We start from the raw sequence: 15,406 nt of genomic DNA on the forward strand, positions 1-15,406 counted from the left end.
ATTTTTTTTTGTTCAGTCTTTTCACTGGCTTTTGACATCTTCAAAGGGCCCGGTGCCAATACAGCTTCACAGCAATTATATTTGGACTGAATCAAACGGTGGAGGTGTACAAACAGACTGAAATGATGCAAGCCTGAGTGTGTCAGTATGAAAGCAGAGGTATGTCAAGGACTCGCTTGAAATGTTCATTAGTTTTGACAGGAATTGAGGACAGAGTTAAGCACATGAACATTTTAAGCCTAATTTATCAAATAAACATTATTCATGTTAAGGGCATTTCTCTTAAAGGGTGCACACTTAATACAGTCAGTTACATAGGTGGTTCAATCTACCCCAAAAACATTGTCATCCAAACACACAGGTACTGTACTTGTAGACACATGGTCAAACAGAGATCGACAGACAGATTTTTCGGAAAGTTTGGAGAATGATTGACATCTACGCATTAGAGAAGTACTATTAGTGCACAACGAAAAGGATACCATACTCTGAATCTTCTTCACATGTATCCTAGACCGAGATCTGTGTGTAGCACTGTACTGACATTAGAGAAAGCTTCAGTCAGTTTGGTGGACCAAGACCACTCAGATCCAAAACACAGTAATGAAATTGTTGAAAATATTATTACAGCACTGTACTTACATTAGTCTGAACAAGTATTGACATCAGTAGATCTGCAGTAAGAGACTCCTGCACTGTAATGTATAGGGTCAGATGTAATTAGCTATATAGGTGTGTGTCTGTATACTAGGGATGCATCAATCCAAAATGTCTGTGCTGTTACCGATATTCGATCACTTAGAAATGACATCTACCAATACCAATAGTTTTGTTTTAGATTTAAAATATCCACAAAGCATGAGTTCTGGTGATTTTTCTGTCCATTTTGATTTGCTTGGATATAATCATCGGCTGTTTTTAAACAATAGGCTGATGTCCACTTGTGGTAGTGATGATTTTATCTGCCGATACCTTTCATCGGACGCAAGTGCGTTGTCGCGGTTACGCGTCTGGGCAGAACTTAACTTCCGGTCTCTGAACTCTGTTTTGGTTTTCTAAAGATAAGGGGAGATATGGATCAAGGATGGATCACCGCTATGTGAAGGGAGTTTGGCAGCCAATCTGTAGTTAAGATTGCATACATTATTTAGTACACATTTTACACAGTAACGTAAGCTCAGTGTCGTTTTTGATACACTTAAGCTATAATTTGAACTACGATAATCTCCTTGTTGTTTATTTTGCTTGTTATCAGAAATAAAATACTCTGTTGTTATTGATTCTTTGCAGAGTTTACCGTAGGTTACGTTTGTTCCACGAAAGAGGTTTGTTACTGCTGAAACTGTCTATTCATGAATATCAGCTGACGTCACTCACATCTCAAACTTTTCTGCCGCCATTTTGAGTACCTGAAGTGGTTGCAAAGGAACTAAAAGTTATGCCTTCAATATGTTGTGAGCATCAAAATCGCTATTTTTACAAAACTAAGAAGGCTCGACACAACATGATACTTTGCTCGAAGTAACACCTGTGTCTCTACACGTGAACTCGAGCATTGAGAAAATTGTTTGTGTACACAGAGTTTACTAAAAAGAAGGTTTTGAACAACTGACTTTGGTGTCCGCTCGCCGCCATCTTCCCAGTCAAGATGTATCGATCTCCGAATGCGACGTAAGGAGGGAGGAGAGTAAAGATGGATAGCTCCTAAATCATAGTACCATGTAAATGCATGGATAATTTATTGTTTTGTCGCAAGTGAAAAACAATATTGACCTTCTAGTTGAAAAAGGAGCCTCATATGAGATTCATTCATTCGCATTCGGCAATCGATTCTTTATGTCTGGCAAAGACGGCGAGCGGACACCAAAACAGCCAAAGTCAGTTGTTCAAAACCTTTTTTTTAGTAAACTCTGTGTACACAAACAATGTTTTCAATGCTCGCGTTCATGTGTAGAGATCCAGGTGATACTTCGAGCAAAGTTTCATGTTGTGTCGTGCCTTCTTAGTGTTGTAAAAATAGTGGTAGTTCTGTAGCAGCAGACAACGGCTGGAAGAATGCATCAGGGATCGAGTAGGCATCCCACCCTAACCAAGATATTATATATTTTTTTAAAGCAGCTTTCCTTTAATGACAGTCGATGTGCGAAATCCGTAAATCGTAGCAAGCTAGCCAATGCTTGTCAGTAGCCTACTGGTACTCGGTAGGTACTCAAGATGGCGGCAGGCAACTGGAATGACGTAAAAGGTCACATGACTGATATTCATGAATAGGCCGATATTTCGACGCATCCCTATACCCATTAAAGTTACTATGTGTGTGTGTTAGCTGTGCAGCAGTCTAGAATCAGTTCTCAAATACTCTTACACCACAAACACATTGTCCCAAAGGTTTACCATGTACTAACCAGCTGTGACACAATAAAGCACAGTTTCCTCCATCCCCCATCATGGATTTGTCCTAAACTACCACAAAAAGTGACAGGACATTACTTCATGCCCTGCCCACAATGAAACCTGGCTGGTCCAACATCCCGTTAAAAGTAACAAAACATTAAACATGAAATATCTCCTGATTGGCTGCCACACAGCAGTTTCAAATGTAATGTAGACGGACGCAGATTGCTTGTCGCCGAAAACCTGTCGGCATCAGCGTTTACACTTCACCTGTACTTGACAGAGGTGAAAATGAGACTTAAAAGCATACATAAGCAGACGTGCCTTTGCTGCAGTCAGGAAATACTGTAACTGAGGCAGAAATACAGTGAGAGTCAGGGCTAAAGGGGTTACCATTTACCCATGATTGATTTGACATCTGTTGTCTAAGGGGCGAGGAGCATTTGAAAAATAAGTGGCTTTTATCAGCCAATCGCTCGTTTCCTGTTCTTTGCCCCTCTCTTTCTCTCTTCCACCCCACTGTTCTCAGTCACTCTTTTAAAGCCTCTCATAGACAGAGGGCAAAGAAGGTGAAAATAAAGGGACTCTGGCTCATGCATATTGATAAGGACCATCGTCTGAGACAAGGTGATTTTCAGCATTTTGAAAGGCAAACAAAGGATAACAGAATAAATCCTTCAAAAGGTTACTCTCCAAACTTGACTGGTAACAAACAACCTCGTTGAATTTAGGAAAGTGGGAAATTTTACATACACAATGCAACAAAACTGTTATCAGGGTTACCATGGAAGCACTGCATGGGCAACCTGTCAGCAGAATCTTGCCTCCCTGTATCTCTTTACCTCTCCCCATCCTGTTCATCCCTTTCTCCCTCCCATTTGTATCTTCCCTATACATCCTTTTATGGAAGATCAGCATTCATTGCCTTTGAGAGATGGTCAGGGTGGGGAAGGTGACTTATGTAACGATAATGGATGAAGATATCCGGAACCTTCCAATCTCTTTGAGTAATGTATGATTTTAATATCACTAAATCCCCAGCGATGTTCTCTTTAAAACACCTAGTCTCCAAAAAAAAAAACATGATTTCAGGTGCATTAAACTGATGGCTATCATTAGATATGAATATGGCTGCTTTGTCTTTAGATAATTGCCCTGGTGATAGCTTTTGTACATTTTACTGAGACTGTAGGGCATTACAATGGTACCAGAGACGTTATGTCTCTATTGAAGCTTTATTAAAGTGTAAGCTTGTTAAAGTTTCCCCAAAACTGCAAGATTGCAGATCAGAAAAGCCCTCTTCTGGTTATCTGCAACTGCGCACCAATGTGGTTTATCTGGCCTCTCTCTTTTTCCCTGCCTCTCTTATTGTGAGCATTGGGTGCTGAGCTGCAGCAAAACCTGCACAGTGCTATTATATTGACAACAGAGCCCATCTTTAATGGTTCGTCCTCATTCACTGCTTTTACCATCACAAACAAGCATTGCTTAAAAAGGTGGGCTTGTTTATACGGTAGTACACTCATAAAGAACCTAAAAGCCATCTAGGGGCTTTTAGGTAAATGAACTGGAAGCCCAGATGCACAGTGGATAACTCTCAGGCTTCCCTTTGTCACCCCATGGGGGTGCTGTGGTTTTTGTCCTCTTTTACGTGCTCCAGGCAACCTCAACGTGGTCAGACAGTGGTAATTTGATCAACCACACGTGTGCTGTCCTCCATTTCCACACATTCAATCTCTTCCCTGTTTTCTGCAGCATTATTTTTTTCTCGTCTTTTTTTCTTGGAGGGAGGCAGGAAGGTGAGCAGGACAGGGAGGATGGCCAAACAGTGGAAGGCTGTGATGATGGCGGTTAGAAAGAGGCACCTAAAAAGCGTGCGAGTGAGGTTTGAGGGCACGGCTGCTAGAGGGAGCAGAGCAGCCCCATAGCAGAGGTAGCTCTGAAGGGCAGGCACTCCATGCCGCTCCAGTGCCAGTTTAACCCAGCGCGTACGGGTAGATTCCCGGCCTAGAGCAAATGCAGACACTAGGGGGGCGCTGGAGTCTACGGCATAGTTTACTCCATAGATCAGACACAGCACTGAGACGCAGTCCAACTCTACCTGCCAGAGAGTCATGAAACCCACCAACCCGAACTCAACAGAGGCCACTGTCACAGTCAACCAGGCATTTACCAGTGGGTCAGCTGCCAAAAATGTGGAAAAAAACAGCAGAAAAACTGCAGCAATGCATGAGTTCTTCAAGGGTGCGCCGACCGATGAAGCATAGCGATCCAAATACACAAACGATGGATTAAAGATAATGAACTTCACCCTGGAGGTCAGTGACAACTTCCTCAGTGTGTCCAGAAGGACGGACATCTCCTCTCGTTTGTTTTCTGTCGTCTTGGCCACAAGAAACATACGGGAAGCCACCACATCAAATTCCCCATCTACGCGCTTGGCGAAAATGATGTCATCCGAGAAATGCACGTAACAGGGTTGGCGAAGAAATCCAGATCGCAGGTGTTCTGTGAAGTTACTGCGTGATAGGCTTGTGGTAATGTTCAGACCGTGTAGATAGTTGAGGTAACTCTCAAACCAGGAGATACGTTCAAATCCTTTGGTGTACTCTAGTAGGTCTTCTTGCACGCTGGTGTTCCAGTATTCAATGGACTCGTAGATGTAAAAGCCAATCACAGGGCTGTAACTACTAAAGTACCGCTGTTGGGCACGGGTGTATGCTATAGTGCTTGTTTCTGTAGCAACCACATTACTAAGATCAGACCCCTCGCTGACCTGAAGGTAGCCCATGAGGGCGAAGGACACATAGACCAGGTAGAAAAGAACCACGAACGGTTTAACGTAAGTGTTGGTGATCCAGTCACAGTAGTACCGCTTCATGAAGGCTACAAGTAGGTGACTTTCGTAAGCACGCAGAGGTCCGGTGTCCGTGGCCTCCTCATTGTAATGCGTGTACATGAGGAAGCGATACCACGATGGCTTCTGCTGCAGCAACTCTGGTTTGGGAACGCGCCTGCAGAACAAACTATGACGGTAGTTGTTTTCCAGGTAGCCGGCAAACACTAGATTGGAACCGTAAAAGGTGAGGATGTAGAGGTAGTTAAAGAGTACAGAGATGCAGGCGTTTTGACAGAAGAGACGCACGGCCTCAATGTTTGTGAATGGACTTGCCCCGATTCCGAACGTGACCACGTGCAAGGCTGTGCTGGCTGTAAACGGCAGCATACAGTCTGAGAACACAGCTGCGACGCGATCCTTCACGTGCTGGTCCTCGCGAGTCCGACGCCAAGATGACAGCATTTCAAATGTGCCGAACAAGCCATGTCCTGCAAAAGATGAAGAGAGAAAAAACTGCTGTTCAGTGATTTATGAAACAAAAATTTCAAATAGAATGGTCTGCAAATAGCTTAGAGTAGTTTTGGCAGGCATCGCTTTTAAGTGACATAAATGGCTGCTGGGAAAAGAGAGGATTTAAATAATTGAATAACACGGTGACAAGACCTGCAGCTGCACTGCAACAATGGGACACAAACAAATGCTCTCTGTTTCTTTGGCACTGAAAATAGTTTTGATATAGAAGATTTGCATGATGTGCCATTTGTACATCCATCACTCAAATGTGCTGTAACTAAGATATGCAAGCTTTTAAACTTTGGATTTGTAACTGTTCTACTGATGTAGCTGCATAAGCTGATAGCTGGTTTTAGCTGGTTTAAGGTGGCAGTAGCTGGTCTAAGCTGGTCCTCTCGGCCTTGCTAAGCTGGGCAAGCTGGTGGCTCAGCTGGTCTTCTAGCCTGACCAGCTAAGTCCAACTAGTCCAGCTTAAAAAGTGACCCAAACACAGCTAGACCAGCTTGCTACACCAGCAATAGGCCTACCAGCTAAAACCAAGCTGGGAAAACCGCTAAAACCAGCTCACCAGCTTATGCTGGTCTTAGCTGGATTTTTCAGTAGGGTGGTACTAGTGTTTTAGTTCTCGAGACCGGTCTCTAGACCACTTTTTAAAGGTCTTGGTCTCGTCTTGGAATGGACCGCATTTTTACTCGGTCTTGTCTCGGTCTCAGACAAAGAAGACTCGGAATTTTATTTCAAGACCGGTCAAGACCACAACTGATGGCACATCACAAACTTATTATTTATCATAAATTTTATGCAGTTTATTCAGGTTTGGCATATGATGTTGGCATTGTTTAAGTTTCTCCCAATGACAAATTTTCAAATTTTATTACTAAAAACACCTGCATTGTGTTAAGTGGATGGCAAGCCTACGTATCTGCAATGCCTTTGATTATTTTATCAACTTCTCTGATGGCATACAAACACACACACACACACACACACACACACACACACACACACACACACACGCATGCACGCACACACACAGACAAGAAGTGCCTGATCATATGCATATTCCACATTTTATCATAAGTGTTTTAATGCAGTGACTTGAACTGGTCCTGGTCTTGACTTGGTCTCGGCCTGTCTTGGCCTTGGTCTTGACTTGGTCTCGAACCTTTAAAGTCTCGGTCTTGTCTCGGTCTCTGCCTGTCTTGGGCTTGGTCATGACTTGGTCTCGGTTTAGGTGGTCTTGACTACAACACTAGGTGGTACTATGGCAAAATATTTTTCTTTGCTTCCTGCTTACCATATTAGATGCCCTGTCTATGAAGGCTCTGATTGGCTAAATAAAGGACTCCATCTTTTTGTTCTCAGTTTACAGAGTCGAGAACAGTCTCGAAAGAGATTAGACCGATATTTCAGGACCTCTCTTTCAGTGATATCTGTACGATTGCCACACCATAAAAAATGCTTATAGCACCATTCTAATCAAATTCATGTAAATGAAATCATAAGGAAACACCATGCATCCGAATCCATAGCTCAAGCATCCTGAATACATCATCAGTATAATTTACTTAGGAGTCAGTGTTAAAAGCAGAGCAAAAGAAAACACCACCTCTATTTAAGGAGCGTGATCTAACTATAGCCCACTCTCTCTTCCATCTGCACAGCTGATGTGTTTATAGTTAAATAAATCTCATTCACAGTCACACAAGATGGCCACACATCATGTAAAATTGATCTTAGGAAAAGAGAAAGCCTTATGGATGTGAAGCAGGCTGTCAGACTTTATAGCCTTGGGACGACTCAAAACCCCAAGACATTAGACAAACTGGGTCAGCCTATTTTAAAGAATGGCATGGGGTCCTACCATGAACATGAAGCCTGATGAACATGACATTCTTAATGTAGCAATGTTTACACTTTTTTTGCTCTCTCTCTCTTTCTTTTTACACAGCACTCTCGTGCGGCCACAGAGAGCAGATGGCTCACCAACAGGGTTGCCACGGCATCAGTGACTCATCATTCATGACGGAGGTTCCCTTGGTCCGATGTCGACGCTACTGCATCTTACACTGACCTGGGAACTGTGCCTGGCACAATAGTGAGCAGAACAACCAGACAGTGCTGATTTCGGGCAGGAGGTAACAAATTAAATTAATGGGCGGAAAGAGGTGGTTGTTGCTACATTGAAAAATCAAGGGCAATGAGAAACAGAAAGTGAAAAAGAGAGATTTGACTCCTTTTTTTGTGCTCCGCTCTTTGTCTCTCTCTTCAAAAGCCATTTTCCGCTTGACTAAAAGAACCATATCGGTTGTGGCTTAGCCTTTTATCAATTCAGTCTTTCATTTTCACTTATCTTAAAATAAATTAAAGAACAGTAAAACGACATTAAGTGATTCTCAACAACAAATCTCCTTAGCTCATCATATTAATTTGAACAATTATGACCTATGCAATCTCTTTCTTACATCTTTCGGTCATCATCAGGGAAGTCACATGATCGGAGAGCTAATGTCTTTTGTAATGGAGTTTGTTTGAAATAAGAGGCCAGTGGCTTATAGTATTACGATAAGGTTTTTGTTTTGTCAGACATCTGTAATTCTTTAATCTTGTAATTTAATTGAACTTTGTAAGAGAAGTCTGGATGAACACTAAAAGCCAAAAACACTGGGCAGCTTTAGCAGGTTTTACCCTGTTCTGCTCGGCAGTAGAGCTGCAAGTCTGCATTTGGAAACCAGCAGGGAGATTGTTGGGACGTGGCACAGTTGGCAAAGATTTGATTGATCGGTACAAGCTTTATGACAAGGACGAACATCAGCGTTCTTAAAATAGAAACACAATGGTAATTTTGTTCAGCGGGTGGCATGGGGGTCAATCGAAACACGACACACCCAGACCACATCCCTCGGTTTTTTCTCCCTCCCCTATCCTCTGTCCATTCTTCTCATTTCTCTATCTTCCACAAGCCTGTTATTTACTCTTTGTGTTACAGTCAACAGAACCCTCCTCCCACACAAGACACTAATTACCGCGTATGAGAAATGCCTAACGAGAGAGCGGGCGAACAAAACAGAGATGGATGTCCGTTAGGATACGTGCATGTGTGTTTGTAATTAGTCGTTAGTGAAATCTGCTAGCGTGCGAATCTGCTCGGCAAGCACACAGTTGATTCATCCAGAATGTCTCGGAGACTAAAGGAAAGGATGAAATTCCTCTAAAGGCTGAATGTCAGTGATTCCTTTGATGTCAAGTGATCCATTTTTAATGACGCACCTTGAGCGCAGAGTAGAAGCGGTCAGTCAATAGGTACACTCATTTACTTTGAGAGTTTTGTGCCTTAGGGATACAAACAGTCATAGACGCTAATGTAAATGGAAGATCAAATGAATGGGGTGAATGTGAAAACAGCGACGTTGACTTGAAATCAGTGAGAATAAATTCAACTTGATATATGAATATTTTTCTTACCCAACATGACAAAAGGGATACCGAGGTATGTTGAATTGTACTTTCCACCTGTGAGGTTGAATATTCCCGCAGAGGTGAGCGTAGCAAGGCTGACGGTTACCAAAGCTAGCAAACCCAGCCAGGGTTTAGTCCTCACACAGTCCCGCATCGAGCAGCAAAGCATGGCCAGTGAAAGACAAACAACCAGGCTGAAGAGAAGCGGCCGCTCCGACACGCGGCTAGTCCTCTGGAAGTCCCTTTGCAGAGAAGAGGAGGTGAACGGGTACAGGCCGAGCTCCTGGTGAGCTGTTCCAAAGTTTTCCAGCTCCCTGCAGAACAGCAGTTCCCAGCGGGCCGCCACCACCTCATTCAGCGGGCTGGCGGCTTGCAGGTAGTACGTAAGCTGAAGGGATCGAGCCGACCGCACTCCATCTCGTCCTCCACTTGTTTGGACTCCGCCCAGTTGGTGCCCTATGTACGCCTCTCGCCCATCCTTAAGTCTGGTGATGGGGTAACGCAGAGGAATTGTGGAACGGTTGGATGCCCTTGCTGACCGCATCTCCTCAAGAACTCGCAGGATGTCATCTATGATGCAGCTCTTGCTATCATCCAACAGGCAGAGGTGGGCAAAGGTGTAGTTGAACCCCAGCATAGGGACCTGGATCTGTGTTATTGTGTTGTGGAGCTTGGGTTTGAGGGGTGGGGTGGAGAAAAACAGGTTATTAGTAAGTACAGCTAATAAATAAACCACATTTATTTAAGTCAATTAGCAAAAGGCTAAATGCAATTTATTTAAAGTTATGCTTTTTCTACTTCATCTGACACCTGAACATTATGAGTCGGTTTTCCGGACAGGGTTTTAGATTAAACCAGGACTAGGCCTTAGTTATTTTAGAACACTTAAGTAGTTATACCTTACAAAAAACTGCATACTGAGACAAAATAATGACACTAATATATTTTAAGATATGTCGGTGCAAGCTGATTTCAGTTAAGACAGCTCATTCATTTTAGTCAGGAACTAGACTTAAGTCCTGTCTGGGAACCCACCCCAAGTGTTAGTCTAACCAAATGTTGTCAGGTTTATTCAGTCATATTAAAGGATAAGTCTTAAAAAAAACAGTCCAGAAAAATTTACTCACCACCATGTCATCCAAAATGTTGATGTCTTTCTTTGTTCATTTGAGAAGAAATTCTGTTTTTTGAGGAAAACATTCCAGGATTTTTCTTATTTTAATGGACTTTAATGGACCCCAACACATAACAGTTTTAATTCAGTTTAAAATTGCAGTTTCAACAGAGTTTCAAAGGACTCTAAACGATCCCAAATGAGGCATAAGTGTCTTATCTAGCGAAACGATAAATAAATAAAGAATATGCACTTTTAAACCACAACTTCTCGTCTGTCTCCGGTCCTGTGATGCGTTAAATATATGAAACCATTTGAAACAATAAACTGACACAAAGACATTAACTAGTATCATTCCTTATACAACAACGTCGGAACGGTCCTCTTTCTCCATACTTGTAAACACTGGGGCGTAGTTTCACATAAATCAACTGTGACCTCTTGACGTGATGACATATGTGAGGTCGCGCTGGCGTGTCACAGGACCAGAGATAGACGAGGTGGTCTAAAAATGCTTTTTTTTCTTGTTGAAAAGGACAATCGTTTCGCTAGATAAGACCCTTATGCCTCGTTTGGGATTGTTTAGAGTCCTTTGAAACTCTGTTGAAACTGCAATTTTAAACTGCATTGAAACGGTTACATGTTGGGGTCAATTAAAGTCCATTGAAATGAGAAAAATTCTGGAATGTTTTCCTCAAAAAACATAATTTCTTCTTGACTGAACAAAGAAAGACATCAACATTTTGGATGACATGGTGGTGAGTAAATTATCTGGATTTTTTTTTAAGAAAATGGACTAATCCTTTAAATAATATTTTAGCTTGAATTAAACTAATTAATATACTAAATTAAGCATAATTTTTTGTTTTGGATCAAGTGTTTGCACACTTAAACAACAAAGTCCTTACATATTACAGGTAACTTTACAAACTTCGATGTCCACTAAAACCAGAAGCTGTGACCAACTTTAGTACTGGGGCATATTTCAGACTAAAACGAATATTAAACATAAAAAAAGGACGTGGCAAAAGTAGGGAAAAGTAGGCTTTCATTAAATGAAGATGGCAGCAGACTGACAGTTGGAGGGCAGTGGTTAAGACTTGGATTAAAGATAACAGAGATTGATTATTCACCACAAAACTAGTAATGGGCGCTAACAAAGTAAATAGGATCAATTGTGATTTTTACGTGGATTTTAAGTACGTAAATCACATTTCAAAGCATTTAGTTGCAAATGCCTTGTTGCCAGGCAACAAGAAATCATGTAATTGCGAGGAATAGTGGGCCAACAATTTTATTTCCTGTTTAAATACACCAGAATACAAACAAAACAATAAAGACAAACGTTTTGAGTTTCTTCCCAAGCGACCCCCGAGAGAAGAGGATTGATCGTCCTCGGAGGTCTGCCTCTCCACATTGTTAATGTCAGAGTGATTAGACCGTGTCAGACGCAGATCACCAGGAAAGCTTCAGTCAATTGCCTCCTCCAGCCTCCTCAAGGAGCATTGAAATGTCAGACACCGATCAGGCCTCTAATTGCTCAAGCATGATAATTAACCCTTAATTTAAGAGCATGACATCTGCATGCCCACAATCTCTGCTCCTTGCACACATATGGTATTTATGACAATGGATATAATCCTTTTTCCTCAGATGCAGCAAATCTGATCCCAATTGTTGCATTGCACTTCATGTCATTGAAATGAGCTAACCTCTTTCACAAAGGTTGGTTTATTACTGATACAGTGTACAAGGTTATACCGAGACCTGCTGTGTTGTTATGATGCAGAGTGAATATAAAGAACCTTCGAATCGAATACCATGTGAATATTAAGAAGATCATAAAATGTGAACACTGCTCGTAGCTCAAGCTTACATCAGTTTAGAAAATTTTAAATGAATGTTTCAGTCTAAATGTAGCACATGTCAGTGCTTTGCTCTCAAAATAGAGTTTGCTTTTGCGAAACGGCTCTCTGAGGTTTAACAAAAAGTGATCACTATTTATTTGAAACCTACGTAACATTGCCGGTATCTGGGGGAGTAAAGTTTTGAGTTGGATTTAGAAGTTACAGGAAGATAAAGTAGGCCACAAGCAAACACTTTGAATAGTATGAAATATTTTCAATAAAAAATTACTGTAAAAAGACAACTTAACTTCAAATTTACAGTGTACTTGTTATGACAGTGTACTTTGTGGACAGGGAATGGTCCAAAAGCACTGTGGTCATGAATATATTATGCAAGCAATAGAAGAGGTAATAAAATTAACAATGATAATAATAAAAATATGTACATTTTAGTTTATTGCAATGACAATTTTAGGCTATAAAGATAAATAGTTTACATTTGCATGATATGATTTATTGAACATAGACTACACAGAAAAGCAATAGGCTAAATAGATTAGGCGTTAGGGGAAAATAATGTATCTGCCAATATAGTTAATAAACTACCTAAACATTTATTTGTGGAACCCAGAAAACACTTCAAGCTATGATAAAAAAAATTTAGTCTATAAAACGTTGCTTACCTTAAGAACCGAATTGACGTGGTGAGGGTCCAAAACGTTTCCCCTGCGCGAGGTCACGATGACCCGGCCATATCTCCCTGGTGTCTGCAGGTCCGAGTACAGCGTGTGTTTTGACCTGTTTACCGGAAACAAACTATCCACCAAGTTCCCCTCTATCTTCGCCAGGCTGTGTTTGGGAGCCAACAGGTACTCCACGTTTTCCTCTATGCGGTAACGGCTGAAGCTCGCGCCGAGCAGGATGGAGACGAGCACGGGCGCGGAGGCAAAAAACACCGGGTGATTGGCTACAAAGTGGCCCAGTTTGTGGAATGACGTCCTGAGCCCCTCGTGCAACACTTGTCGCAACATCCTAGAATGCAGCAACAGCGCAAAGAACAACGTGCGGGTCGCGAGCCTCTCCCACCGCCTGGTCACCAGCATCAGAAATCCGGGGCATCAGTGTGTTTGTGCTGCATTGACTTTCGTGAATAAAATGCTATATTACTTGCATGTGGCAATAGTTGTCACTTTTTAACATCAACAACTTAATATTAATGAACTTGATATTTGTATCGTGTTGCTGTAGCTTAGCTGGACGAGCATTGCGTTAGCAACGCAAAGGTCATGGGTTCGAACCCAGGGTACACACATACTGATAAAATGTATACTTTATAATGCACTGTAAGTAACTTTGGATCAAAGCGTCTGCCAAATGCATAAATTTATGTGGTTATATTCATAACAAGAATCGCAACATGACAAAAGAAGATATCACCAGTCACGTCTTCGCAGGTTCATGCACATTCCACTAATGCGTCGTTGTTCCGAGCGAGGATAAGTACTAACAGTATGCCTAGGTCAACCAAGAGAGCATCTGAAAGCCAGAAGTTGATTTGACTAAATCAATACATATCGTTTATTATACAGTATGTCAACAGTGGATCGGTCATGCACACCTCAGCACTTGCAAACAGTTTCAAATGCACAAATACAGTTTTGTATATTCCATCATCTATGCGGTGTCATTTATTCATCTGTGGGTCCAGTTCAGCACCGCGCCCAGCACGACGGCTTTCCGCTACGGTACAGAATTCATGAATCCACTTGTGGGCATTCCTTTGCCGGTAGATTGCCAAGATTCAAGTTGGCATTTGTTGCCGTTGGTCCGGAGGACACGAGATCCGCGTAAACGCTTCGCAAACGCAGCGATGCGACACCTATTCCCATTTACGAAGCTAAAGAAGTTGCAGTGTTTTCGAGAGCCGGCCGGTAAATACCGCCGCGCCTCGCGCAGTGTTGCACTATAGAGTGATTCGCGCAAGTGCGTGGCATTAGAGGTACACCTCCCACCACACACGCGCGCGCCCACACAAACCCCCAACAACATCACACTTGATCGAGCCGTGAATGAGATGGTCAAAATGCGAATAGAAGCTTTTTTGATCTAAACAGGAGAAAATTAGATTATCTCTCTCTACATATCTTGCATGTAATAAAATGTCATTTTATTATTAACCGTCTATATAGTGATTTTTATAATATTATTGTATACATTTTTTAATTTCAGTGTTGACATTATTGGTATGCAAAATTTATTTATACACATTTAGTACTCTTAAAAAGAAATGGTCGTAAAGGGTTATTTGTTTTATAAAACCCTTTAAGATCCACAGATAATGCACAAAAAAAATGTTGGGTTATTTTTAACCCAGTTGGGTCAAAAAGGGACGAGTCCAGCCGGTTGGGTTGTAATTTAACCCATGCTGGGTTATAATTTAACCCATGCTGGGTTGTTTCAATGCAAAATGCTGGGTTGGTTCAAATATAAACATTTTCTGGGTTAATTTCAACCCAGCTGCAGGGCTTGTCCCTTTTTTGACCCAACACTGGGTTGAAATAACCCAGCATTTTTTAGAGTCTAGCCTATAAAAATTTTTTTTTGGGGGGGGGGCAGAAATAGTTATTCTATGGCATATTTACAAAGAACACTTCTTCTTTTTTTATGTATCTAAAATGAATGAAGTTTTTTATATGCATTTTTTAATATGAATATGGCGTCAAATTACAAAAAGTAGTTGCATTGATGCAATAAGATTTCTAAAAGAGCTGCTCAGGGAGATGCTGTAAATGTAATATTTTTGTGTTTTAAGCCCCTTTACAATTTACGCAATACACGGTATCCATAGTGACAGTGACCATAGTAATATTGAAAATCTGTCAGATGCAATAAGTCATAACCTTTGAAATCACCAGGACAATTCAAGATTCACACCAATATAGAAAGCTGAGAATGTCAAACAGCGACTGTGTAAATGCAGTAGACCTATTAATCAATAGACTTTGTACAGTGAAAGAAAGGCTGTTGTGTCTTTGTCCATGAATCACAGCTGACTTGCAGTCCTGAACACTTGATTTTCAACTTGATTTTTCCTTTAATAGACAAACAGTGTTATAAACTACAATACAGCTTTCAGCACCATGGACAGAGACAAATGCCAAGTTTTGCTTTATTTGCATCTTTTCAAAGGACTTCTTCAAATATAAAATTTTAAGAATGTATAGCCAATATCCGAAAACT

The 15,406-nt window shown here is 41.4% G+C and overlaps 1 protein-coding gene across 1 annotated transcript; it reads right to left on the minus strand.

Annotated features, from left to right (window-relative positions):
- Positions 1 to 1,979: 1,979 nt before the first annotated feature.
- On the minus strand, positions 1,980 to 14,136 carry ptchd1 (patched domain containing 1). The gene is made up of 3 exons (XM_065258362.1): positions 12,850 to 14,136; positions 9,212 to 9,875; positions 1,980 to 5,721 (listed from the first exon to the last, which is right to left on the minus strand). The coding sequence occupies exons 1-3, from the start codon at positions 13,267 to 13,269 to the stop codon at positions 4,070 to 4,072; spliced, it is 2,736 nt and encodes a 911-aa protein (XP_065114434.1). The 5' UTR covers positions 13,270 to 14,136; the 3' UTR covers positions 1,980 to 4,069.
- Positions 14,137 to 15,406: the final 1,270 nt, after the last annotated feature.

Source organism: Paramisgurnus dabryanus, chromosome 22, assembly GCF_030506205.2.
Source record: "Paramisgurnus dabryanus chromosome 22, PD_genome_1.1, whole genome shotgun sequence".
NCBI lineage: Eukaryota > Metazoa > Chordata > Actinopteri > Cypriniformes > Cobitidae > Paramisgurnus > Paramisgurnus dabryanus.

Excerpts from the sequence above, each read along its gene's own strand:
- ptchd1 (XM_065258362.1), bottom strand. The coding sequence starts at position 13,269 with ATGCTGGTGACCAGGCGGTGGGAGAGGCTCGCGACCCGCACGTTGTTC. Across the intron at positions 9,876-12,849 it reads ACGTCAATTCGGTTCTTAAG|CTCCACAACACAATAACACA; the intron begins GTAAGCAACGTT and ends CTCAAACCCAAG. Across the intron at positions 5,722-9,211 it reads TATCCCTTTTGTCATGTTGG|GACATGGCTTGTTCGGCACA; the intron begins GTAAGAAAAATA and ends CATCTTTTGCAG.